Source organism: Engystomops pustulosus, chromosome 5 (genome assembly GCF_040894005.1).
Source record: "Engystomops pustulosus chromosome 5, aEngPut4.maternal, whole genome shotgun sequence".
Lineage (NCBI taxonomy): Eukaryota > Metazoa > Chordata > Amphibia > Anura > Leptodactylidae > Engystomops > Engystomops pustulosus.
Window position 1 is genome coordinate 151926603 of NC_092415.1, and position 27185 is coordinate 151953787.

The following is a 27185-nucleotide window of genomic DNA, read 5'->3' on the forward strand; positions in this document are numbered from 1 at the left end:
CCAAAATCACTTGGAAAAGAACAGGAACAAGGTTGCTCTCTTCAATGTCCCTTTCAGAAACGCAAAAAAAAAAACGGAAATTACTTCATTATATTGTGCAGGTATAATCACAGATTTTCAGTTCAGGTAAGGCCAGGCAATTTCTATTCACACTCCATAAGAAAAAATCTACTAAAACAATTAATCACTGAGCAGAACATTTATATTTGGCATCTTGAACTTCTGCAGGTCAACGGTTTTTCAGTACAGGAGAAGTAAACTTTAATTTGCTATAAAGCTCATTATAGATTTTTTTTCTTTGTATTTACTAGCATTGCAAGAACATAGTAACATAACGAATCTGCAAGCAGATGAACTAACTACTTTATAGACAAAAACAAACATACATTTAGGCTACATTCACATCTCGTTTTTTGTATACGCTTGGCATATTCTCCAGGAAAGCTCCCAACATATACAGATTTATATTGTCACACAGAAGAATCCTCCAACAACACAGTGCATCACATACTGTGGGAAACTCAGAATGGAAAGACACTTTTTTCCATCCCGCTCTCTCCTACAGAATGACATATATGAGTCCATTGGAGGAAATAGGAGGCGGATGCAATGCATTGCATACCTCCCCTGGCCTCTGCTCAATGTACACTCAAGGAGGTCCCCAGTGATGTAACTGTCTATATAAGGACAGTTGTGTGCATCTATAGAACCCTAGATTATAATGAGCAAATTAATGAGCTGTTTTTAGGAATAAAGGAAGGCTGAAACAAATTACATTCTGTTTCACATCCCTGTTTTTACCAGTTGTCTTCAGAGGATTTTCAAAGAACCAAGTCTCCTCTATGGATAATAGATACCATTATTTAAATTGAAAAGTGCTTTTATGAACCCTTTCTTAGATTCACCATTTGTTTTTTTATTTTTCTACATCAACACTTACCTGATGAATAATGGACTGTACTCTGTCAAAGCCACCAACAACTTTAAACCATAAACTGGTACCGGGTCAGGTTCCAGAAGGATCCTGTCATACCTACAATAATAGAAACCATTAGCATATTTCTTTTTATATTAGTGCACAAACAATAAAAAAAATATGTTATCTTTGATGTTATGTTTTTTTTTACATGTATGAAGTTAGGAAAGACACAATTTTTAAACCTTTTTATAACACAACTATAAAGATTACTGAATAGCATAGATTTAAAGGAAACACTTGCAATTTTTCTTTTTATGTTATAATCCACAACAATCGTTAGCACAAAGGATACCAATGGCATATTGATTCTTAAAAGGGCTTATCGGCTTCTGCAATGGCGACCGTGCATACAGATCCTCTTACTGATATGATCACTACTCCATGCCCTGAATAGCCAGGAGCAGGAGCTCCCTGTAGCCCGCAACCCTGGCTGAAGACACTGCTCTTGCCCGGTCCATGTCGCCATATTCACAGTTAGCATGGACGTGCCCAAAGGATTCAAATTATTTGGCTTAAAGGGGTTTTCTTGGTTAAAATTTTAATAACAGGTCCATTGAATAGCAACTCAATATTAGTTTGGTATGGTCCAACACCCAGCACCTATACAGATGCATTGACTCGCCTTCTCCACTAAAGAGAGAAAAATTACTGTTTGCTTCTTCTTTTTATCCACTAAACTGATCTATGAAGGTGCTAAAGTAAGATATTGAGGACATATGTTTTGTATTATTAATATTTTTTAGCTTTATAAACCTCTTTAAAGGTTACCTCAGTTCTGTCTATAAGAGTAGCTACTATGAGAATATATGCACTTCCCTAGCTGAACCTATACGTAAAAGTGATTCATGAAAGTTGAAGGAATAGTAAACTTGTGACATAAGTTGGCAGGTTTATACTTTCCAGGTTGAGCACTAGTAATCAAAAAGGCAGTAACGTTTTCAGCCTCAAAGGAGCCTTTGCCTTCATTATTAAATAATAATGGTATTAAATATCCATGAGTGGCTACTCATTATAATGGTGTATAGAGAATTACTCCACAGCTCTGGTATGTACAAACCTCTTTCTGCAGAAACCTCCATTTTGTTTTAATACAGAAAGCGAACAAAAAGTCTACTAAAAGTAATGTAAAATGTTGTAATTCAATTTTTCATTTTCAAACCGATTTGCCAAGACTTTCTATGCTGCTCCTCATCTCCTTTGTTAATTATCTTATTGTAATTTTGCTGCAAGGTCAGAGACTGAAAAATGTGGTTGAAATAAAAATAAACCATTGTGCTTAAGCACAAAGTTCTGTGCATACTGAAGATATTTATGAAAAGAACAAATATATGGGTTCTGTTATGCATGAGTAAACAAGCAGCGGGTTACAGTAATTCAAAGCAAAAGCAATTTCTATAGACTTCACAAGAAAGTACAATTTATTAAAATGGTGTACCCATAATATGGAGATTAGTAAATATTTTACATGAAGTTAAAAATGCTGAAACAAGGAACAAAGAAACAAAAAGCTATCCTTGTGTCTCTGAAAGAGCTTGTTTCTATCTGATAGCTTTAACTGGTACATGTGGCTGTGGATAGCTCAGAGTAAAAATATCACATTGAGAAGAAAAGAAAACTACTCTTCGATACTATGAGGAACTGTAAAATGTATTATTTTCAATGAATATTGAGTTTATGATAATGCATGATAACATAGAAAGCATTTTTCATCATGCAAAGCCTGCTTAACTTAGGTAAAAAAAAAACGAAACTATAGAGACACTAGGAGGGGAATATGGTCAGCCCTAAATAGAGACGAGCGGGATTCCTTTTTTAAGTGCAGCCAAACCAGCAAATTGATGCCCCTAGCTTCTAGCCATGGCTGTGGATGACATTTTTATAGTCTGGTCTAGCACTGAAATTGATTTTAGGAATTTTGTAAAATATCTCCTTGATGTGAATACCATGAACATGTCCTTCATGTCTGTATTTGGTGGAAAAGGACTAGAATTTGTTGACGTTATACTTAAAGTACTAGTGGGAACTCTAAGAACATCAGCATTTAGAAAGAACACAGCTACAAACTCATTGCTACATCCCGCACACAAAAAAGAACTCAGTCAATTTTTTCACGGAAAAAGACTCAACAATGACGATGTTGTATTTAGAAGACAGGCTGAAGAACTCAAGATAAGATTCAAAGATCGAGGCTACCCTGTAAGGGTTATTGATGTGGCCTTTAACCCCATAGCGCAATAAGACGTACCTGTACGTTTTATTGCGCATGGGGTAGTATGAAGAGGGTTCACGGGCTGAGCCCTCTTCATACACGCCGGGTGCTTGCTTCACAATGAAGCAAGCACCCGTCGCTAACACCCGCGATCGGTGCTTGTACCGATCGCGGGTGTTAACCCTTTCATTGCCGCCGGCAAAGCTGCCGGCGGCATTAACGAGCCGGCGGCGTGTGGGCGCCGCCATCTTGGCTCCGATCGCCGCTCCCCGTGACGTCATCGGGGAGCGGCGATCCGTTGCCATGACAGCCTCGGATCACACAGTGATCCGAGGCTATCATGTTTTAGGCCATCTATTACAATGTGCGATCTGCACATTGTAATAGATGGTGTGCAAAATCTCCATATACTGCCATACTGTAGTATGGCAGTATATGGTAGGATCAATCAGACAACCTAGGGTTAAAGTACCCTAGGGAGTCTGAAAAATAGTAAAAAATTTTAATTAAAAAAAATAAAAAATAAAAAATTATATTAAAAAACCCTAAAAATTCAAATCACCCCCCTTTCCCTAGAACTGATATAAATATAAATAAACAGTAAAAATCTTAAACACATTAGGTATCACCGTGTCCGAAAATGCCCGATCTATCAAAATATAAGAATGTTTTTTTACTGCGTTTAACCCCGTAACGGAAAATAGTGCCCAAAGTCGCAAATGGCATTTTTTTGCCATTTTGAAAAATATAAAAAAATCAATAAAAAGTGATCAAAAGGTCTTACAATTCTAAAAATAAAAGCATTGAAAAGGTCATCAAAAGTCGCAAAAAATGACACCACCCACAGCTCCATACACCAAAGTATGAAAAAGTTATTAGCGCAAGAAGATGGCAAAATGAAGAATTTTTTTTTTGTACAGGAGGTTTTAATTTTTGTAAATGTATGAAAACATTATACAACCTATACAAATTTGGTATCCATGTGATCGTATTGACCCAATGAATAAATTAGACATGTCATTGTGAGTGCACAGTGAAAGACGTAAAATCCACGCCCACAAGAAAACAGTGCGAATGCGTTTTTTCACCATTTTCACTGCATTCAGAATTTTTCCCGCTTCCCAGTATATGGCATAGACAACTAAATGCCATCACTATGAAGTGCAATTTGTTACGCAGAAAACAAGCCATCACACAGCTCTATACATGGAAAAATAAAAAAGTTATAGATTTTTGAAGATGGGGTGTGAAAAATAAAGACGCAAAAACGAAAAAGGGCCTGGTCCTTAAGGGGTTAATAAGTCATTAGAGACCCCCCGCCATGAACACTAAGAAAAATACCCTAAGAGTCAATAAAAAGAGAGAGGTTTGATCGTCTTTTCTATTGCCTATATCCCTTACGGAAAAAAATTTCGATCAGCAATCCATAGAAATTGCAGAAGGACACACAACTGGAGGATCTCAGCCTGAACACATCTTTGTTATCAATCAGATGCAGTACCCCTAGGGAACACTGGCTAAAAGATTAGCCCCACTAGGTAACCAAGGGTGTGGACATTGTGTGTAACTGTAAAGTATAAGGCCCCTTTCACACTTGTGTTTTTTGACGCTTTTTTCACTCACCAATTGCCTTAGAAAAGATAGACCACCCTGAGTCCTTTTCACGTGCATTATCTGCACTTGAAAAAACGCATTGAAAACACAAAAAAACATGCATGAAAAACTGAGACACTGAACAAACTCTGACTGAACTCTGATGTAAAATGTCAGTTTTTCACTAACCAAACCCTGATTTCACCCAGACTCTGATGTGATCTGCAACGCAATTGTGAAAGAGGCCTCACTCTCTGGCAACATTGGTCCAGTCTGGTGGTATCTCCCAGAGGGTCAGGTCTTTTATTACATGTAGCACCACTTTCGTGGTCTACATCATTACCTGCTCCTGTGAAAGGTTCTACATTGGGAAGACTATCAGAAATTTGTTTAATCGACTTAGAGAACACTTTAACTCCATCTCATTGGGCAATGGATGCCCTAGATTAATTGCCCATGTAAGAGAGGTGCATAATGGGAAGACAGATGCACTCTGTTTTGCATGCTTGGAAAGAATTGAACCCCATCTTTCTGGGGGAGATCGTTCCTGTACCCTATTGAGACAGGAGGCTAGGTACATCATAAAATATAATGCCATGGGCCAAATAGGTCTTAATGATCGGAACAACCTAAGTGTCTTCTTATAGAATACTCTGTTGTTCTTTTTCTCCTTACTTTTTTATAAAAAATACCCCCCTGAACTACATTTGATTGTTGGCTAATTCCTAAGAGCATATATATATCTCGCAACAATATCGATAGAAATATTAGTGCATGACATGTGCGGATGAGAGTTTAAGAATAGGGCAATATTAGAGAGAGGTCACTCTAGGAATACACCTAAGGTTAATATATGATTTTTACTTTGTGCTGAATTTGTGTTTCGATGTTATGTCTTTTCATGATAATGGTTACCTGTATGTTGCACATGCATATAATTAAGATGGTGGACGCCGGCACATTGTTTACAAAGATCATCTCCACGATGACACTCCCTGCAATGCGGGTATTTACACCTCACTGTTGCAGACAAGCAACAGCATTGGTTTGAGGAATAACGCGAAACAGACTGTGACCTGTGCCATGTTTGGCGTCCCCACACACCTCTGCTGCTATGAAATAAAGATTATGGGTGACTTTGTTACTTTTAAATTATAATCTGGTTCCTCTTCGAATGCAAAAATATTTTGCCTTACTTTATAGAGCAAAGTAAGGTTCTATACCATCCAAAGTAATGGAGCATGGTATGGATGGGAAAATAGAAAGTGATCATATATCTCTATCTCTGTTCATAATAATAATTCTCATTTCTGTTTGCTAGCAAACTTGATGAATCAAAAATGTATATAAGAATAGTCGTATGTACAGCTAAAATTGAACTTATGTGGGCTGTATTAAAACTACCATATGGGGGATGTATGTACGGCCGCAAGATTGCAGCCATACATATGTCCCCCATAGAAGGCAATAGCCGCATGAAGCAATATGGTGCCGACTACAGCTCCGTAAACAGGAAAAAGAAAGGACATGTCCCATCTTTTCCTGTGTTACGGCCAATACGCAGTGCATTTCAATGGAGGTGGGGGGTCACCCCTCCACCGCGACAGACTTAAATTCATATTTTATCTCTCCCTTCAATATTACAATGGTCATGGAATCATTTTGCACCCATTGGGAGAGATTTATTAATCTGTCTACGATAGAATTCTGCCGTAGTTTGCACTAAAAAACACCACATTTATAAACTATTTTAGACAGTTTTCTGGCCTGTGAAAATACTGCTGACCCGACAGGATTTTGTCCCACTTTTCTGGCATAAAGTAAGCCAACTTATAGGAGGCGCAGAGTACGAATAGACAGTCTTATACTAGGACAGCTTTATCACCCAGCACTGGACACTTGAATCTGGTGAGAATAAGACTGTCTAGTCTAACCTTAGGACAGTTTTTATAAATCTGCTCCATTATGTTCTCCGTATTAAACCATGCTACCAACGTCCTAGAAAAAGCGGTCTCATAATTTAAACACTGCAGATCTCCAAGTCAGAAATGTCAATTGATTGGCCAAGTGAGGTTGTGAATATTAAATAGTTTTTTAATCAAGCAGATTTTTCCTGTAGTTTCTAACAATATACAGTGCTCTTCTTAACAAAGTATCATTTAGCTCTCCTTTCAGATTCCTAGAAGTGATTCAGGTCACTGAATGTGAAGTCACCATAGGCAATAGATCTCTGCAAGCACTTGGAGAGGTTGTGACAGCTGTCAAGAGATGTACCTGCCCAAGCAAGCTGAATGAATTACTATTTAATGTGAAGCTGCAATTTGCAGTGAGTATATATTAATATTTGCAATGTTATTTTTAATAATCCAACTACCTGTGATGCAGCATATCAGTATCAATCTAATTATAAGTCTATAACATCTGCAGGCTAGAAGTGAAATCATATGGCTGAGCTCCTTCTATGCACCATAGTAATAATTAATAAGGTTAATTAAACCTGCAGCCTTCTGTTGCAGTTGCCACAGTAATCAGAGTGAAACTAATGGTGTAAACGAGTTTATTGTGAAAAACTTAACTAGTAATAATACCTTGTGGACCTGATTATTTAAATAACATGAATATAGGTAATTTTAGATAGGAATATTAGACAATATATAAATAGAAGGGTATAACGACTGCAGCTACATGACACTCCACAGCCAATTTAAAGCAAGCACTAATCTTCAGAGACTTTCACTGTCGCTGTGACATTTCATAGCGGAATTGATTTTAGTGGATAAATGTCAGAAACTTAGGTTGATTAGTTGACACCTAAAATTTTATTGGCCTTAAAGAGGACCTGTCACCCTAAAAAAATGCTCTAGGTGCTGCTTACTAAAGTAAGCAGCTCCTAGTTCTACTCCAGTATTATCAGTGTTAAACTGATAGTTTTATGTGAACCTTCCGATACAGCTAGCGAACACTGCACTGCCATACCCTGAGAATGCCGGACTGCTCCCGCACCGGAGGCCGGCAGTGACTGCCAGGCTTAATGCGGCTGTCACAACCTCCTCGCACCGCGCCCTCACGAATACAGCGGTCCGGCGTTCTGAGGCTATGCAAGTGCAGTATTCGTTAGCTTTATCAGAAGGTTCCAATAAAGCTAGCAGTTTAACATGGCTATTACTGGGGTAGGGCTAGGAGCTGCAGTTCTACAATAGGGAATCATTATATAGGTAGTTTGGACGGTAGCCCTGAGCCTCCCATGGTGCCCATGGCCACCCACAATGTTTTAGGCAAAGAAGAACCTTCACCCATGAAATCCTTTTACATCTCAATACACATATACAAAAGAGCCATTTCAGGACCTTTGAAGGTCCTCCAGAGGTCCTGAAACCGCAGATTGAAAGCAGACTGAAGGGACATATCCTCCATTTTCCAAGAAACTTGATTCTAGTACCATATGTAGGAAGTGAATTCCAGACTTGTAGGGGCTATAATATTCATACAGCCCAGGGCAGTAAATCCTGCAAAAATAGTCAGATTTTTACATAAACTTGGTATAACTGTAGTTGAACATACTTGTAGATGAAAGCTAGACTTTGTTCATATCTCATTTCTACTCTCTGTTGTAAGGATTTGCCAGAAAAATTCCTAAAATATCCTTACAACGGAGGGCAACAAAATATCCCCTTGTATGATTCTGCAGTGGGAAATCTGTCACTCCCTGAAAGCAGAGTAGGAGTTAACTTCAGCAGCAGACAGTAATTTGCTGCTGCCAACGTTCAGGTTGTCTACATATACGGACAATTACATCACTGAGGGAAGACATGTGGTGTACCGTCAGCGGAATCTTGGGGTGGATGTCATACAGTGGCGTCTGTTCGCCATAGCCTCTAATGGCCTCTTCCGGAACTATACTTTTCCCAGCAGGAACTGCTGATTTTCCTAACTTATCCCAACTAAGGTACGCGGTGATCGAACACATCCCAGGACCAAGGAGAGGTGGCAATCATGTGAAACTACTCAAGAAGAGAGAATCCTTCTGGATCCATGCTTTACAGAGCATGGAACCACATGAACTTAACCGTGAATACGTTACGGCGAGTTTCCTCTAACTACAACATACTGATCGCATAATTTACAGTTTTCAATATGTTCAATATGTTCGACTGTTATTATTTAGTACTTGATTGTCTATTGTACTAGTCTAAAACCTAATTCTTTCTATTTCAGATCCGCTAAAATTAAGCAACCTAGTCCTCGGTGGGTGGAATGATAAACATACACCCTGCCGTCTCCTCTCTCCCTTCCTAATTACCAATATGCCATTTATTCTTCATTGTACATTCAATCATTTCCCCTCTTCTCTCCCTTCTACATCTCATCCAAACAATCTATTCCACTCGTCCCTCTTATTCTTATTCTTTTATTCTATCAGTGTCACTGTGGCTCCCCTGCTCCTCGATAGTTACATAGCCCTCCTGTGCAAGCGCAGCTACTTAGCGCCCTTAGCAACCTTTTCGCCTTGCCATACACCCCAAGTGAAGCCTTACTATCCTACACCCAAAAAGTGGAAGTGATAATGATACAACTTCCAGTCCTTTGCGTCACACGCTTGCAGCAGCGATATCTCTTAAATAGCAGTCAGCATTCCTAGGAGTACAGCAGTACTATTCCCAGGTGCTTCCCAGCTGCATCGTCCCCTCTTATCTAACTGGTCTATGGTAAGATGTCTCATGCTATTTTACTTCCTTTTATCAGGTTCTCCATTAGACTACCCACCCCACCTGAGGACTACCTATGGACGTCTGTCATTATGTACTAATATGTTATGCTATATACTATGTGTCTAGGTCCTTTCCACATTGATCTGTTATCTATGTAATTTGGCCTATACACCTTTATAGACGTATTTATACTCACTCGGCCTGTTTGCTATGTATAAACTACATGCTATGCATAAACTACACACTATGTACGCTTGTGTCCTTACATATGTCTTTCCTATAGAGATTTGTATCTAGTCTGCCTATTTACCATGTACAAAATATATACTATGTATGCTTATTTACCTCATAATACCATTCCTATAGAGATCTTACATTGTATATGCATATTGAATCCATTTGCAGTTTGCAACAAAGAATACGAGTACGTCATTACTATTACTGATGATATATTTTGTGTTCAGGCTGAACGTTTTGGCATGAAAGTTTTGGCCATATGTTCTAATAAAATCTGTTTCTGTATATTGGAGTGTATAGTATAGTTTGATTTTATGACCCACAAAATTTTATTGCCTCTCTAAAGTATGCAGTTATCACCAAGATGGCCACCACTTGAAACTACAAGTCCCAAGATCCTTTAATTCTCAGTAACTCCTCCTCCCTCTTGTGCTCTGCTCCCAGTGATGATGTGACAGACTTTCTTGCGCTGTTACCATAGTAATGATGTGTAACTGCCATCACCAAAACGCTAGTCACACTGGACATGTGATGTGCACATGTGACATGTCCTGTATTTGTTCCGCACGGAGGAAATCAACGGACTGATTAAAGGGCCAGTAGTATTTTAATTCTTCATTACAGTCTATGCCATCAGCATTTTTCTGCTTAGAGGAGCAAACGTTTAAATAACAACTAATTATATATTAGCTTACATTTTATGGACCCATTTGTATATGAATGCTGATTCCTGGAATAATCCTTTAAGCTCTATGCACACCAGGCTTGTTTTTGTCTGTGTACTAATTGTAAATTCAGAGTTCTCCCTGTATTTCTATTGGCATATGCACATGGCTGTGGTTTCCTTAGCCCAAGTGTAAGCCAACTGCCTGAGCAACAAAACCCCTTTTTTTGAGGGGTAGTCTTCCCTACTATTAACTCCTTAACGCTCTGCGCCGTAGCTCTACGGCGCAGAGGTATAAGGGAAGTATGAAGAGGGCTCACGGGCTGAGTCCTCTTCATACAGAGGTGGGGGTTTTTGCATTTTGCACAAAACCCCCACCGCTAATAACCGCGGTCGGTGCTTGCACCGATCGCGGCTATTAACCCTCTAAACGGCGCCCGCAAAGTCGCGGGCGGCGTTTAAAAGACGGCGGCGCGCGGGCGCCGCCATCTTTTTTTCGATCGCCACGCCCCCGAACGTCATCGGGGGGCGGCGATCGGTTACCATGGTAGCCTCGGGTCTTCTCTTGACACGAGGCTACATGGTTTATGCAGGTTCGTTACAATGAGCCAGTGGCTCATTGTAATGTAAGACCTGCAAAAACGCCATATATTGCAATACTGTAGTATTGCAGTATATGGTAGGAGCGATCTGATCATCTAGGGTTATTGTACCCTAGATGGTCTAAAAAATAGTGAAAAAAAAAAGAAAAAAAAAAGTTTAAAAAATAAAAAAAATTAATAAAATATTAAAAGTTCAAATCACCCCCCTTTCCCTAGAACGGATATAAAACATAACAAACAGTAAAAATCACAGACATATTAGGTATCGCCGCGTCCCAAAATGCCCGATCTATCAAAATATAAAAACGGTTACGGCCGGCGGTGACCTCCGAGGCGGGAAATGGCGCCCAAATGTCCGAAATGCGACTTTTACACCTTTTTACATAACATAAAAAATGAAATAAAAAATGATCAAAATGTCGCACAGACCTCAAAATGGTAGCAATGAAAACGTCGCCTCATTTCGCAAAAAATGACCCCTCACACATTTCCGTGCGCCAAAGTATGAAAAAGTTATTAGCGTCAGAAGATGGCAAAAAATTTTTTTTCTTTTTTGTACACATTCGTTTAATTTTTGAAAATGTATTAAAACACAATAAAACCTATATAAATTTGGTATCACCGCGATCGCACCGAACCAAAGAATAAAGTAGGCGTGTTATTTGGAGCGAAGAGTGAAAGTCGTAAAAACTGAGCCCACAAGAACGTGACGCACGTGCGGTTTTTTTTCAATTTTTCCACATTTGGAATTTTTTTTCAGCTTCGCAGTACACGGCATGTTAAAATAAATAACATTACGGGAAAGTAAAATTTGTTACGCACAAAATAAGCCCTCACACAGGTCTGTACACGGAAAAATGAAAAAGTTATGGATTTTTGAAGTTGGAGAGCGAGAAATGAGCCGGAAAACCCTCCGTCCTTAAGGGGTTATAGGCATGCGAGCTGATCACACACATCAGTGATACCCCTGGGTGTTTGTTGCCCGATATAGCACACTTTCTTGTGTCGGGGGGTTAATCTAAAGTCCCATCTGTGCAATTGGCCATGAAAGACAATAAAGTACAGTTTGTGGACCCCAAGCTTTGTCAAGTCACTGATAATATAATCTTAAAAGGTTACAGTCACTGTATAGTGAGGATTTATGTATGTGGAGTGATGTGCTTCTTTAGTAATGGATGAGGATGGACAGAAATTTACAATTTCAATAAATAAACTACAAAGTTCATCGCTGAGCAAAAATGACCACAAACAGACTTGCTGGAGGGCAAAATGTCAAAGCCCTACTTATGGCTGGTACCAGAACACATACCAATCATTTACATTTGTGCCCAGTGTGTTGGGTCACGTGGGCGTGCAGCACTGACCACAATGAAATGTATTGCACGCTAATGACATACACTTATACTGCCCATGAGGAAAATAAATGATAGACTGGGTAAAGAATCGCATTAACCCCATCACTCCAGTTACTTACTGTGGAAGTAATGACTTTCTGACCAAAGACAGAAATGTGGCGTTGGATTGAAGGCCCTCGCTTCTTCCCTCAGCTACAGCTTCATGACTTACAAGCAGTGATGTGGTTTCTGCAAGTAGCCGCAAGCTGAAAAGCCTCCACTCCACTAGAAGACATAAAGTGCCAAGAATGTTACCATTTAGCAATGTAATTGAAACAAAATGTTGAATTTGCACAAAGGCCTACTTGATGTGGCCTGACTTACCATTCTGGCTGCAAACCAGGGAGACTAAAGGTGGGAGGATAGCATCCATAACCTAAAACAGAGAAAAAAGGGGTCTGGACTGAATTACTGTCACTGCAAAAATAGAAATCAGATTCTCCACAAACTGAGGGGTTTTGCAGACAAACTATAATTAAAATGATCATCTGGAATTGTGGTGATGCAGTGATTTACTACTGAGACTCAAGTCCTTCTGTAACCTCAGTTTCCAAGTCCACTGTTTAGTGAAAACTTAGTTCTAATATTGTGAACACCATTGATAAAAGGAATCTGAATGCATCAAAGTTACGACTTCACCCAATTTACACAACATTCAACACTGGAAATTTGAAAAAAATCATATCCATCGGAGGGCCCAGGCACTGAAAATTTATGATAGGCCCTTAAATATCCAGCATAAGGCAAACCCATTGGGAAGGGAATAGAGAAATCAATTATGGTCTATTTCCTATGGGATGATTCAAAAATATTATGGATTACCAGATCTTATTGATGAAGCATTCAACATTGTGTTTTTATGGCTAGAGGGTGGGCCCTCAAGATCACCCCCTCTGACAGCCAATCATACCAGAGTCAGAGACTGGTTAAGCCCCCCTTTCCCCCATCTCCTCTATTCAGAGACCTTGAAGCAAATGCCAATATAAATACAGGGAAAAACAGACATAACAGAAACCCAGCAGTTTCCAACATATTACAGATTCACGTTTTTATCCTTTATTGAGGAAGCACAATGGAATTACCAATAACAAATGTCAACACAAACCTGTATGTTTCAACAATCTGTGGTATTTAACATGAAAGCATTGTGTGATTTTTTAGTTATAGAGCAGTCTTAAGTCCTGTTAAATAACCATGACATGGCAAATCTTGACCCATGAAGGATAGATCAAGTATGAAAAATGTAATATGTAGAGTAAATACAGCAAACAAAGGAGCTTAAGGTTAAATAAGACTAACCAAATAACCTAGTCTAAGCTTTAATTAAACCCACTAATAGACAGTAGTGAAGGTCACATATCAAATGGCAATACTTGACAATAAAAACAGAAGTCAGTATAAAAGGGTATACAAAGACTTTTCAGGTTCCAACTAAGAACTTGCTCTAACAATTAATCTTACTCCTATTAATGCCACACTTATTATTCAATCTAATTAAAGGTTAGCTGCTAAGTAAAACATTATAGGGTATTAGATTTCTAATTAGAAGTAGAATAGAGAATCACAGATATTGGTGATAACATATAATCTAATTGATCAACGGTTTCCTTTTTTTTGTCACCAAAAACTGTAAATCACCAATAATCTTGAAAATTAACACCATGCATCTATTTATTTTTTGCTACCAATCTCATATGGACTTTTTAGGATTTTTACTGTTTTGATTTAAATAATGGTGTTTTAGGGTGGAAATTCAATTTTAAAAATACATTATTTTTCTAAGTTTACAGTTAAAAAAAAACATCTGAAAATAATAATTTAAATGTACACAAGAAACATCATATGACAACAAAAATGAGTCTAATTGATTTCTCAGCAACTATATAAATAAACACTCCAAATATTAAGAATCACTGAACTGCTGTATATATCATCACTTAGGTTGGGTCATTGCTGGGGGGAAGGTAGTGGCTGCTGTGTGCTTAGGCTACCTATTTACTGGTGGAGAGGGCTGCATTGTGCTGTGGCTACCTTTATAGTGGGGGGGGGGGGGACTGCAGTGTGCTGGGGCTACAAGTATACTGGAGCTACCAGTATAGTAGGGGGCGGTTGGTTGCAGTTATATCAAATATGGGTTAAGATGGAGAAGACATGCATGGGTCAGTAAATCTTAAAGGGGGCACCTAAGTTTAAAATTCCTCTGCACACAAGTGTTGTTTTAGGAAGTGATCTAGCCATTTTTTTCCCTATTACCTTTCTGGTGGTCACAGTTAGGGGGAGTGGGCTCCATTAGGATTTTAGTCCCAGAGCCCAGGGAACGCTAATTATGCCACTGATGCAAATAATATTAATATAGCGCACACAGGACAGTTTTATGAGTATCACAGGGTGTGGGGCGAGCAAGACAATTGAGACTCCATTGAGTAAATCAATGTGGGGTAGGATTTTCTATATAAACTGGGAGCATGTAACATCCAGTACTAAGTGTATTTGAAAGGTAAAATGTTCAATTCATCAACAATAAAAATTTAGTAAACTACTGGAAACCTTTACCATTAAGAGAACTTTTCATCAGAAATTGACATAAGAAACTAATTAGGTAAAACAGATCGGAAGGCCTCTCCGATCATGTGACGGGTGGTTTCCGCCTTTGGGGGGAGGTCCGTCCACACACGGTTACTATTAAAAGTTTGTCCGCTCACATTTTATATAGACCTTGATAAAGACACTGCCGTGTCGAAACGCGTCGGTCTGTGACGCAAGCTGTACATTTCCACATGTGATTTTACCCTTGGATCAATAAAGCAAGCTGAAGAAAAATGATTTCCTCTCCACTGTGTGCTGGATTTGAAGCCTATCGCTTCACCAAGTCTACAAACTAATTAGGTAGGTTAAGTAGATTATCATGTCCCAGTTCATATTCCGTGTCCCAGCGTGGGAGGATCATTCAGAGGATCAACTTTGAATTTAGGTGTCAACTGTATAAAATCATGGAGGCGGAGAGCTCAGCGTTGAAGTCAAGCTATCCCTGCCTAAGAACATAACCTCCCCTCTGATAGACACCATGCACTAGATTTCAGGAGAGCTGGTTAATCATGTATCGGAATGCAGAAAATTCAATTACAGCAAAGTGGGTTTTCTAAGGAGATAGAGCTTGAGTTTTGAGTCCTATTTGACTTTATACAACCAATTTACACCTCACATAAAAGTTGATTTTGTGGATGATGCCACCGCATTGGATCATGAAAGAAACGTGACTTGGAAGGTGTTAATCTAATTAACAACATAACAGTAGTAGTTTATGAAGTCAATTTCTGCTGACAGGTTCCCTTTGAAGGAAATCTACCTTCAAATTAAGGAATGATAAACCCAGGGTACTATTCATAGATACAGACATTGTGAAGGTTGTAATCTTATTACATTTCTAATCCGTGGCCTCCTTCCTTCTAAAATCAACTTTTAAAAACATGTTTCACAGGCAGTTACACTTTCGAACACCCCCCTCCCCCGCCACTCCCTTGGCATCCCCCCCCCCCACCAATCTCACAGGAGTACAGTTAGTTTATTACAGGCAAAAAGTGATCAAGCACAGTGTAACAGTCTGTGATGATGCAGTTAGGAGAGGCTCTGGTAACACCCACAGACTTTATTTGTGCTCATAAGCATAATTTTAAATGTTGATTTTAGAGGCAGGAGGAAATGGATAAGAAATCTAAGAAGATTATCACAGTCAGGGTTTCTGCATCTATGAGCAAGTGTCCCCGGTTTATCATGCTTGATTTATTAGTAGATAGACTTTGCAGGACCATCAGGACCTTTGTAATGCTACAATTTACTGAAAGTAGTTAAGAAACAGAATTAACCTCCTGATTTAAAGCTACACTCAAAAGAATATTAAAATACACTCAAAAGTTAAGGATGTTACATGGATGACATTAAAAAATGAATCCAAGAATGTACACCCACAATAAAAAGGCAATATATTTTATAGTTCATTACATTACATGAGGGGTTATCTGATGTAGAAATGAAAGGTTGCTGAACAAATGTGAATAAATTGTTGATATATCAGTTGTAATAGAAGAACAATGTAAAAGTAAAACTTATCACATAGGCTTCTCGCTGCTTGCTCAAATTGTAATGGCCCATAACATGAGCAGAAGCATTGCTCACTAAGAATATTAAAACTTAAATAAAACATGACTTTTACTTGCAAAATGTCTTCTGGACTGTATCCTTATATCAATAGTATTTGTACAGTTCATCAGAATAGTAACAATGATAATAAGGATGATGATAATTTTCCCTCAATGGATTTCTCTTACTTTCCTTCTAATTATTACCCAAGTGATGTTTACAGTTTCTATAAAGAAATTCATTTCCCCTAACAGCAACAGATTTCATGTGTCATCTGTAATGTCTAGCAACACACCGCAGCGTTTCACTGCTTACTAGTCCATAAAATACCAGTGATGTTGATTACAGTGTAGTAAAATCTGTCCACCCATGAAAATCCCTGCAAGGTCATCACTCCACACACCTGCTCTAACAGAGATCGGTGACAGTCTCTGCTACCCAGCATCCACGTTTATAGGTGTCCATTCAAAAAGCTTATAGGGGGTCATACCAGCTCCAAAAGCACTCCACAAGTAAAGGCATTGTAGAAGCTCTCCATTCATACCTTTTCTGCTAGAAGGGAGCAATGCCTGCAGTGTATTTTATTTTATTTTCTATGCTGCCCAAGAGTACAGGGAATTGCCCCTATACAAAATGATTGACATTTTGTGCATAAAAAGTGTATAAAGAAGACATTGGGGCACATTTACTTACCCGGTCCAGTCGCGATCCAGCGGCGGGTTCTCCGACGCTGATTCGGGTTCTGCTGGGATTCACTAAGGTCCGTGCACCGATATTCACCAGGTGTCGCTGCTGCGCCGAGGTCCGCTGGAGTTCACCTGCTTTTTTCTGGTGTATGTGAGTGCTTGATCTTGCGACACAAATGGCTTTTTAAATTCTGCGGTTTTTCCGAATCCTTCGGGTTGTCCGGTGGCCACGCCCCCCGATTTCTGTCGCACGAAAGCCGGCGCGATTGCGCCAAAAATCGATCGCGTGCGCCACAATTCCGTGAAATACAGCGCAAAGAGGAAATATTCGGGAAAAACCCGACGGATTCGCGGCTGCGGACCCTTAGTAAATGTGCCCCATTGTGCACTGACTGCCATGGGTGCACTAAGAAGTCCGCTGTACATTGCATAGTTGCTATGCCTAGCACTGGAGGTCAGTCTGTGATATAACCACAAAGAAACTATATCTTTACTGTAATATATTACCATTATTTGTAAGGGGGTACTTCCTGTTCTCCAATGTGCCTTTTTCATTTTTCTACTACCCGCATATCAAAAGTTATTACTTAGTGGAAACATTTAGAACTGATTGTCTGGGAATATAAATTTTACCTGGTTGGGAGGGGGGTTTAAAAATAAAAAAAAGTTTTATTTATATTTACCTCTTCTTCTTGTAGTAGAAGTGGTGCAGCTGTAGAGGAGAGTCAGCGTTGGGCGCTAAATACAAACAGGAGCTGTAGACGCGTCACTGCCAGGTTCTGTATACAAACAGAAACTGTAGACAGGCATCACAATCAACTGTATACAAACCGGCAGTGAAGGATGGTCCTTTGGGAGAACGGAGTGGTGTGAGAAGTAAGTACAAGTTTTAAAGCCTCCCCAGCCATTGTACTGTACAATATAATGATAAGCTGGGGGGTAGCCCCAGGGCTCAAGTCTTGTAAAAGAGGCCATGGCCACCCAAATCACCCACCACATTTTATACTCTGAAGGACCCTCACCCAAGAAATCCTTGTACATCTGTTCCTGCTCTTAAAACACATATACAAAAGAGCCATTTCAGGACTTTTGACCGTCCTCCAAAGGCCCAAAAACTGCAGATTTAAGGCAGAATAGATGCATCCTTCATAATCCAAGAAGCTTGCATCTAGTATCATATGTAGGAAGAGAATTCCAGACTGAAAAATAGTAAATTTTGGCGAAAAAAAAACATTACCATTTTACCATATTCTGACACATTTTTCAATACTTCCGTTCATAGAGTGGTGAAAGGGTTCATTTTCGAGCATTCACTTTCATTTATTCATTCACTTTTATACCAATTTTATGAATAGCAAATTCTCATTGGAGGGACAGTTAGGAGTAATAATGTTTGTGCCATGAGAGGACCCAGCTTTAAACAAAAACGTATAAAAGAAGTGACAAAATAAAAATGTATAAAAACTTTTAAAACTCCTTTTCTTTAAAACCTATAAATTAATCTTCTTTTATGAAGGTATTGTAGTTCATTAAAGCGTAACTGTAAAGTTAATTCAATTATCTTTTGTGATTCCCCCTTGAAAAACAAACCCTGGACCCACCGTAATCTAAGCACCTTGTAAGCATACAGCATCTCATAGCGCAGAGGAATCATGAAGTGTCTGCCTAGAGAGTCAAATTGTGAAGTAAGGGGGTTAAAATGATCTTTATTGTGTAAACATCAGTAGGAGATTAAAATTTGAGAACTTTCTTTCACGGGCAAACCCCTTCAATCATAGATCTAGGCACTGTGAACGTGGTGATCTTCTTATATTTGTTATCCATGGTCTCCTTCCACTTAACCCTTTCACGACCCGTGACGTAATAGCACGTCACGGGTCGGCCGCGGGTGCATGGAGAGGGCTCACGCGCTGAGCCCTCTCCATAGCCGGTAAGTCTTTGCTGCATATTGCAGCAAAGGCTTACCGGTAACACCCGCGATCGGTGCTAGCACCGATCGCGGGTGTTTTCACCTCGATCGCCGCCGGCAATGCTGCCGGCGGCTTCAAAAGCATGGCGGCGCGTGGGCGCCGCCATCTTTTCGAGGATCGCCGCTCCCCGTGACGTCATCGGGGAGCGGCGATCCGTCGCCATGGTAACCTCGGGTCTCGCGAAGACCCGAGGCTACTTTTGGTTAACCCATGCATTACAATGTGCTATCAGCACATTGTAATGTATGAGGAGTAAAATCCCCATATACTGCCATACTGTAGTATGGCAGTATATGATAGGATCGTGCAGACCCCCTAGGGTTAAAGTACCCTAGGGAGTATGAAAAGTACTAAAAGTAAAAATAAAAAAAAGTTAAAAAAAAAAAAATTATAATAAAAAACCCTAAAAACTCAAATCACCCCCCTTTCCCTAGAACTGATATAAATATAAATAAACAGTCAAAATCATAAACACATTAGGTATCGCCGCGTCCGAAAATGTCCGATCTATCAAAATATGATAACGGTTTTTCACTGCGTTTAATCCCGTAACGGAAAATCGCGCCCAAATTCGAAAATGGCACTTTTTTTGTCATTTAAAAAAATTAAAAATTCTATAAAAAGTGATCACAAGGTCGTACAGTCCTAAAATTGATAACATTGTAAACGTCATCAAAATCCGCAAAAAATGACACCTCCCACAGCTCAGTACACCAAAGTATAAAAAAGTTATTAGCGCCAGAAGATGGCAAAATCCCCAAAAAGATTTTTGTACAGGAGGTTTTAATTTTTTTAAATGTATGAAAACATTATAAAACCTATACAAATTTGGTATCACTGTAATCGTACCGACCCAAAGAATAAAGTAGACATGTCATTTGGGGCGCACAGTGAAATCCGTAAGATCCAAACCCACAAGAAGGCGGCACAAATGCGTTTTTTTACCAATTTCACTGCATTTGGATTTTTTTTCCCGCTTCCTAGTACACGGCATGGAATATTCAATACCATCTCTATGAAGTGCAATTTGTTACGCAGAAAATAAGCCGTCACACAGCTCTGTACATGGAAAAATAAAAAAGTTATGGATTTTTGATCATGGGGAGTAAAAAATGAAAATGAAAAAACAAAAAAGGGCCAGGTCCTGAAAGGGTTAAAATTAACTTTTAAAGTGTAACTGTAAAGTTATAATGATTGTACCAAATTATCTTAAGTGATTCCCCATTTTTAAAAAAACAGAACGATGCTTACTTTGTGCTGCGCACCCTTTTCTTTCCAAATCTATGGCATTCTCGGTTCTGGAAGTGTTTGACAAAGATTTTTCTCACCAGAGGTGAAGTAGGCGGAGACTAATGTTTGCCTGTATATACCCTCAAGCTAAGTCCAGTTAGCTTGCCCACAGATCCCATGATGCCTTGTGTTTTTCTCTCAAAGTAATTTAGCATTCAATTCATTTAGTTTCCCACAAGTAAATCTACTAGTGCACATACAGGATGTATAAGGTGACTAGCCTGGCAGCTTCCATCACATGGAGGTGCAGGGACCATAAAAAAAGTGAAAGCAAAGTAAACTAGTTACATGAAGTGTATAGCCTGTGCTGTGTGAGCATAGAGCTGTTACTGACCAGTACACGGTGGGGGAGGGGAGCAGCGTGAGGTGCAGAAAGAGATAGAGAAAGTTCTGTAAAATCACAGACTGGAATGGAGGGACTGAAAGGGAACAGGGGAGATTTTGTACCTTACTATTCTGTGCAAGACACATCTGTGTCCACAGACATTCAACTCTTCTACATACACAGAAAGCTCTGTCACATGACCTACTCCCTTGTGAGCAGTAAGCAGTAGTCCCTGCCCTCCCATGAAACTGAAAGACAAACAAACTATGGACTCAGCACAGGCTTATCAGCACAGGAAGATGAAGTAGTTATGTTGTAATCTGAGGAGTATAGCAAAGAAACTACTGGATATAGGTAACAAAGATAATATTGATTTGTGGGGAAAAAATTACAGTTACAGGCGGTCCCCTACTTAAGGACACCCGACTTACAGACAACCCATAGTTACAGACAGACCCCTCTGACCTCTGGTGAAGCTTTCTGAATGCTTTACTACAGACCCAGATTGCAATAATCAGCTGTAAGGTGTCTGTAATGAAGCTTTATTGATAATCCTCGGTCCCATTACAGCAAAAAATGTTTAAACTCCAATTGTCACTGGGGCCAAAAGTTTTTTTGTCTGGATCTATAATTATAAAATATACAGTTTCGACTTACATACAAATTCAACTTAAGAACAAACCTCCAGACCCTATCTTGTACGTAACCCGGGGACTGCCTGTACTCTTTAAACAGCAACTAAAAGTACAAGTACAATTGTATTCTAAGAAATCAATTTGTATTATGAATTCGAGTAGGAAAAGTCATACTTTGACTTAATTTCTCATAAGAATGCAAGGAGCTATGTCAAATTCTCCTAGGAAATACTAATAATTGCTCACCTCTCAATATATCCTAGCCTCTGGGGTCTGGCACAAATTAGGGCTTTAGGCCAGGAAGAAGATTTTCCTATTAACATTTCAGTATCTGTATTGATCAGCCACATTAAGAATTACCTCCTAACCTGCTCATAGGGCATTGTTATATATTCAATATTAGTCATCTCTATTCATAAATGCACAATTCTACTTTAAAATTAAAATGTGTTCCTAGTAACTGAATCCTTAAAGTACAACTGTCGCATTTCTATTTTGCACACAGAAAATGTATGTTTACAGTGTTTTCTCTAGTTTCTCATACTGATTAATTGCAACGAGGATCAGAGATCAAAATTGAAAAATCTTCTAACCCTTTGTTTTTAAGCACTTTTTTATATTTTTTTTACCTTCCGCCTTAAAAAAAACTTAACTTTTAAAAATTTTTCTGTTTACTGAGTTGAATAAAGACATATTTTTGCATGAACAAATTTGTACTCTCTTAAAAAAACCATTTGATATGACATGAAATACACTGGGAAGCTAGAATAAAGCAACTTGAGACTTTTTTTTTCCAACTGTATTTTTATTAGATTTTTCAAATACATCAGCACAAGAAAAACATAAACAATCTTTAAACAAGGTTTTTTACAATCTCATTATGTCTCATGTAGGCGGACAGAAAAGAGGGCGCTAATATTGGATCGTATACCGCCTCAGACACTGTGCCCTTCCTATGAGGGAAGGATACATTCATCCCGTTTAAAGATAAAACATAGTTGAGGTAACAAATAACAGAAAGCTTGAAAAGCTAGGCATGTTTTCAAAGAATATAAAACTGACAACAACAAGACAAGGTGAAGGACAGTAGGAAAGATAGGGAGGCTGTGAACCTATTCCTTGTAGTGCAGGGTAGGGGAGCGGATGCGCCAATGATAGGCAATTTCACATCTGGGCTGTAGTGGACCAGTACGTATCCCAGAGAGCCCATACTAGGTCACAATTTTCAACACTAAGTGCCGTCAATTGTTCCATTGTTCTTACTTCTTTTACACGGGCAATTAAGTCAAGTCTTGGCAGAAGGGAAGCTTGTTTCCATATAGTGGCAATAAGGCCGTTAAAAGATGTAGTAGGAGTTTGACATTTTGTTTCTGCAAACCTGTTGTAAAAACATTAAGTAGATACGCAGCTGGGTCCATGCTTTGCCTAGTACAGTTTCAAGCACTTGTTCCTCTGTACGCCAAAAGGTATAATAAATGCGGAGGTACAAAAAATATGGTGTACGTCCGCTCCCCCCTCCCCACACCTTCAACAGATATCTGGTGGAGTAATGCAGGGGTATGATACCACAACAGGACACCAAAAGATGACAAAGAGGGGCACTGCACTCATTCAAGGCTTGGAGACTTGGAACAATAAAGCAGAGGTGCTCTACCTTCTTAATAGAGCTCATACGAGGTAGGTGTGTAGAAGAAAGAAATTAGCTGGCACTCACCGATGATGTTAAAACATAAGCTTTTATTCTATTTCGCTAAAAAAAAAAAAAAAACTGCGGGAGAGAAGGACATTGCAGGAGCCCACTAAAGACGACGGTCCGCTTCACGCTTACGAGCGCTTAATCCTGCCTTTTGCACTAAAAATGTAAGGCCGGCACTGCTAAGAGTATCCAAGGTCATGCATCAAAATGACCGTACCAAATTTTGAAGAGAAGAAGCGATGCATCAAATGACCAGTATCAAAAATACAAAATTTGGTATAATCCTGCCTTTTGAAGGCAAAAAGTAAATTCCCTAGAACATCTGTTGAGTGCCAGAGACTCGATACATAGCACAAACAAAACGGGGGGACAATGGGCAGCCCTGGCAGGTGCCATTTTTAATTCTGAACCTGGAGGAGTGGGCATGGGGTAATTTTTATAGAGGCGGGCGGGTTTGGGTAGAGTCCTCTGACTGCATTCAAAAAGGGGCCTTGGAACCCAAATGTTTCCAAGGTACGAAATAGGAAAGGCCATCCCAAGCGGTTGAATGCTTTTTCAGCGTCTAAATTCAGCAGTAAGGCTTCTCCCTTACTTTGGTTGATTGCGCCCACTAAGTTTATGGTGTGTCTGGTGTTGTCCCCCCCTTGCCTGCTAGGGAAAAAAAAAACACTGATATTTATTAATTGGGGAATCCATTGTTGTAGCCTATTGGCTAGGATTTTGGTTAAGAGCTTATAATCCATATTAAACAATGCTATAGGTCTGCAATTGGAGCAGTCAAGTGGGTTTTTCCCTGGTTTAGGAATGAAGGTAATTAGGGAATTGGTCATATGTGGGATGGGGTTTTCTTCAAGAAATCCATTGTACAGGGGTGTCAAATATGGGAACAACATAGTCTAATAGGTCTGGTAGTAAAGTTACGTAAGGCTGTCCGGTCCCGGGGCCTTCCCCGAAGGGAGCTCCTTCAGGGTGTTTGACAACTCCTCCGCCATAATTGGGGCGTTAAGGGCGGTCAGAGCCTCTGAAGGAAGGCGGGGCAACTGTCATGTAGTTACAAATTCATCAAGTTTAGCATTTCTTTGTGCAGGATCACAGGGAAGGGTGGATGGCAAATTATATAGCTGAGAATAATATGTATGGAACAATTCTTATCTTTCCCTGGGGCCATGGGTTAAAGATCCATCGGATCTTTGGAGGGCTTGTGCCACGGATCTGACAAAGCCCTCTCTCTGCTGCCAAGCTAGTAGAGTATGGGCTTTGTTGCTTCTTTTGTAATATTTTTGTTTGGCATATAGTAAACGTTTCTATGTGGAACATTGCCAGTTCTTTTATTTTAGCACTGAGGTCTACCACTTTTTTGAGAAGCCCTTTAGAAGGACAGGATGCTAAAAGAGCCTCTATACGGTTCAGGTCAGCTTTCCATAGGGTTTCCTGTTGAGCCCTCTCTGTTAGAGGAATGTTGCTAGAGAAATACATTGTCCTTTATCTGCCATTTGATGTGATTCCCACAAATCTGGAAGGGATACTAGCTTTTTGTTTGTTTGAAAATTCTGCAATGGTCATGGCTACGGCATCCCTCTCTATTGGCTTTTTTAAAAAAAGTAAGAAAGTCTTCCTTAGGGTAAGGGTGAAAGGGGCATGGTCTGACCCATTATGGAGCCCAGCTCAGCGTGCAGCATTGTGTGTAAAATTCGGATCTAACCTAAAAATAGGTCTACTCTAGTGTGGAACACAGTAAAATTGATTGATCGATTAATTTATAAGTAGGATTGTCAATGCGCCACAGGTCATATAGGCCAAATTGTCGTATTAATGCTTGGAAGTCCTGAGTCAGTATGCGTAGGCTAAGAAGGGCATATTAAAGTCTGCATCAATCAGGATAGATGCTTTAGATAAATTTGTCAGTTTTTTTAAAAACCCACCTTAAAACTTATCTGGCCTGAGTTTGGAGCATAGACACTACAGAGAAACCCTGGGGTTCCCTGTAGGGTGACGTGGAGGACAATGTATCTACAGTTAGGGTTTAATGAAACCATGGAGGTCTGGAATGTACAGGAAGCGGCTAATAAAACAGCTACCACAAAACTTCTCCTTTAGCCTATTGCTTGGTATGCCTTAGGACATCTCCCCTTGGCAAAGTCTAGGGAACCTGTTGAGTCTAGATGAGTTTCTTGCAGAAAAACATTTTCCTCACCTTGTGATCACATTTCTGATAGGGCCAGTCGTCTTTTGCATGGAGAGTTAAGACCTTTTATGTTTAAAGTCCGGATTTTAACAATCATACCGGTGGGGAATCAATAATCAGCCATAAGGGTTATTGGGATCATGGCAAAAGCCCATCGTGGTAGCAACTTCCCAGCGTGCAATTGTAGGCCCTCAGAGCCTAGGTCACAACCTGCTAGGGTACAAAAGGATAAGGGGAAGGAAGGAGGGGGCACACATAGACAGCATAACACACTTGTCGGTTTTCCCCAAACCCTTTTGAATAAAGGGCATCCCCATTGCCCTAAATTTACACCTGAAGTATTTTAGATTCAAGGGCATACCTCGGTGAATGGGGTGGGTATAAAGAAATACAATATTCTGTAGAAAGTCTCCACCTCCCCTTTATTGAATAACTCCTCCAGGAGCCCTTTAACATCTTCCGGACCTTAAGGTTCTGGCACCTCGGATTGTTTCTTCGACCCCGTCTAGGTCTTCAAGTTGGCGGTGTTTTTTCAGATTCAAGGGTGCCCCTTCAGCTGGGTTATGCTGAGTGTCATTAGGTAGGGTTGTTGGGGCAGCGCTCTCTGCCTCCATTTCCCCCTGTACTCCCCTGGTGTCGGAGAGTGGGGGTTCTTCACCTTCCCTCCCTGATTGCTGTGTAGAAGGGGAAGCGAGGAGGAAGCGAGAAGAGTCTTCTGGTACTGCGTGTGGGGACTGTGTGTACTTGCTTGTACTGACAGGTCTCCAGGAGGCTGGAAGCTATTGTGCCGGTGAGAACTGTTGTGTGGATTCTCACGTCTCTGCACTTTGCTGCAGTGGTGGGAACTCGTTCCTCCTGCTGCATCCCAGATGGCGACCGCTGTCCTGCGCTGAGACCAAGGGACTGCTGCCGTTGGTGCCGGGCACCTGGGGTCTCTGCCATTACCGAAGCTTTCGGTAGGTGCAGGTGGGTTGTGGAGGGTGGTGAGTCTTGTCCCTTTCTGGTCCAGGTAGCCTGAGTGTTCTGTATGCTTATGGAGCAAATGATAGGTGTAGGCAGCAGGAGCTCAGAGGAATGTGTCCTACTCCATGCAGTGCTGGGCCACACACCCCCTTGAGACTTGTTTTTACTAAGGTTTAGTTTTTAAGGCATTTACCTGCTGTAATTTCAAATTCCCTTAAAGGGGTTGACAAGATATTAAGTGTGGGGGGCAAGATATTTGGTAATTTACCAATATACATCTATTACAAGTTCTGCACAACTTTATTAATATGTAAAGTAAAGCTTCCTGCCTTTTATCTCACCATTAAGACATTCTGGTCCATAAAATGGCTGCTAGGGTCATGTGATCCTAACGTTCCATGAACAATCAACCTGCCAGGACCTTAATCTTAGATTTATTAAAACTATCAGAAAGTCCTGGCAGGGCGTTTGTTGTTTAACAGAAAGAGATCACATGACCCTCCATCTTTGGCCATTTTATGGTCATGAATGTCTGGCTGATGAGGTACAAAACAAGAGGCTTCACTTTACATATCAAGAAAGCAGAGCAGAACTTTTAATAGCAAAATGAATAATATCCAGCCCACTACACTTACACACAGATTACAAAAAAAAAGAGGTATAGTGGTCAACTCCTTTAATACTATGGGTTTACAATCTAAAAAGAGAAATTTTTTCCCAAATAAAATTTAAGGGTATTTTTCCCTCTTATTCCATCCACGACTCAACATGTATGCCAGGATGAAATCAAGTCATAAGCTTCCCGCTGTTTTCCATAGGAGGCTGAAACAAATCCTTCTTTTTCAACTTACTAAAAAGTCATCCAGTACCTTGCTCTACCAGCGCGTGGATCCATGTCAGTTACAAAAGGC

At 39.9% G+C, this 27185-nt stretch overlaps 1 protein-coding gene across 5 annotated transcripts in view; it reads right to left on the reverse strand.

Moving 5' to 3' along the window:
- The window catches only part of ULK4 (unc-51 like kinase 4), a 488957-nt gene that overhangs the window by 270455 nt on the left and 191317 nt on the right, over window positions 1–27185 (reverse strand). For all 5 annotated transcript variants that reach the window (XM_072153427.1, XM_072153424.1, XM_072153426.1 and 2 more), the window contains 4 exons: window positions 12712–12763; window positions 12468–12612; window positions 941–1033; window positions 2–50 (listed from right to left, as the gene is read on the reverse strand). In XM_072153427.1, the coding sequence (XP_072009528.1) occupies window positions 2–50; window positions 941–1033; window positions 12468–12612; window positions 12712–12763 (339 nt within the window). The remainder of the gene's footprint in view (window position 1; window positions 51–940; window positions 1034–12467; window positions 12613–12711; window positions 12764–27185) is intronic.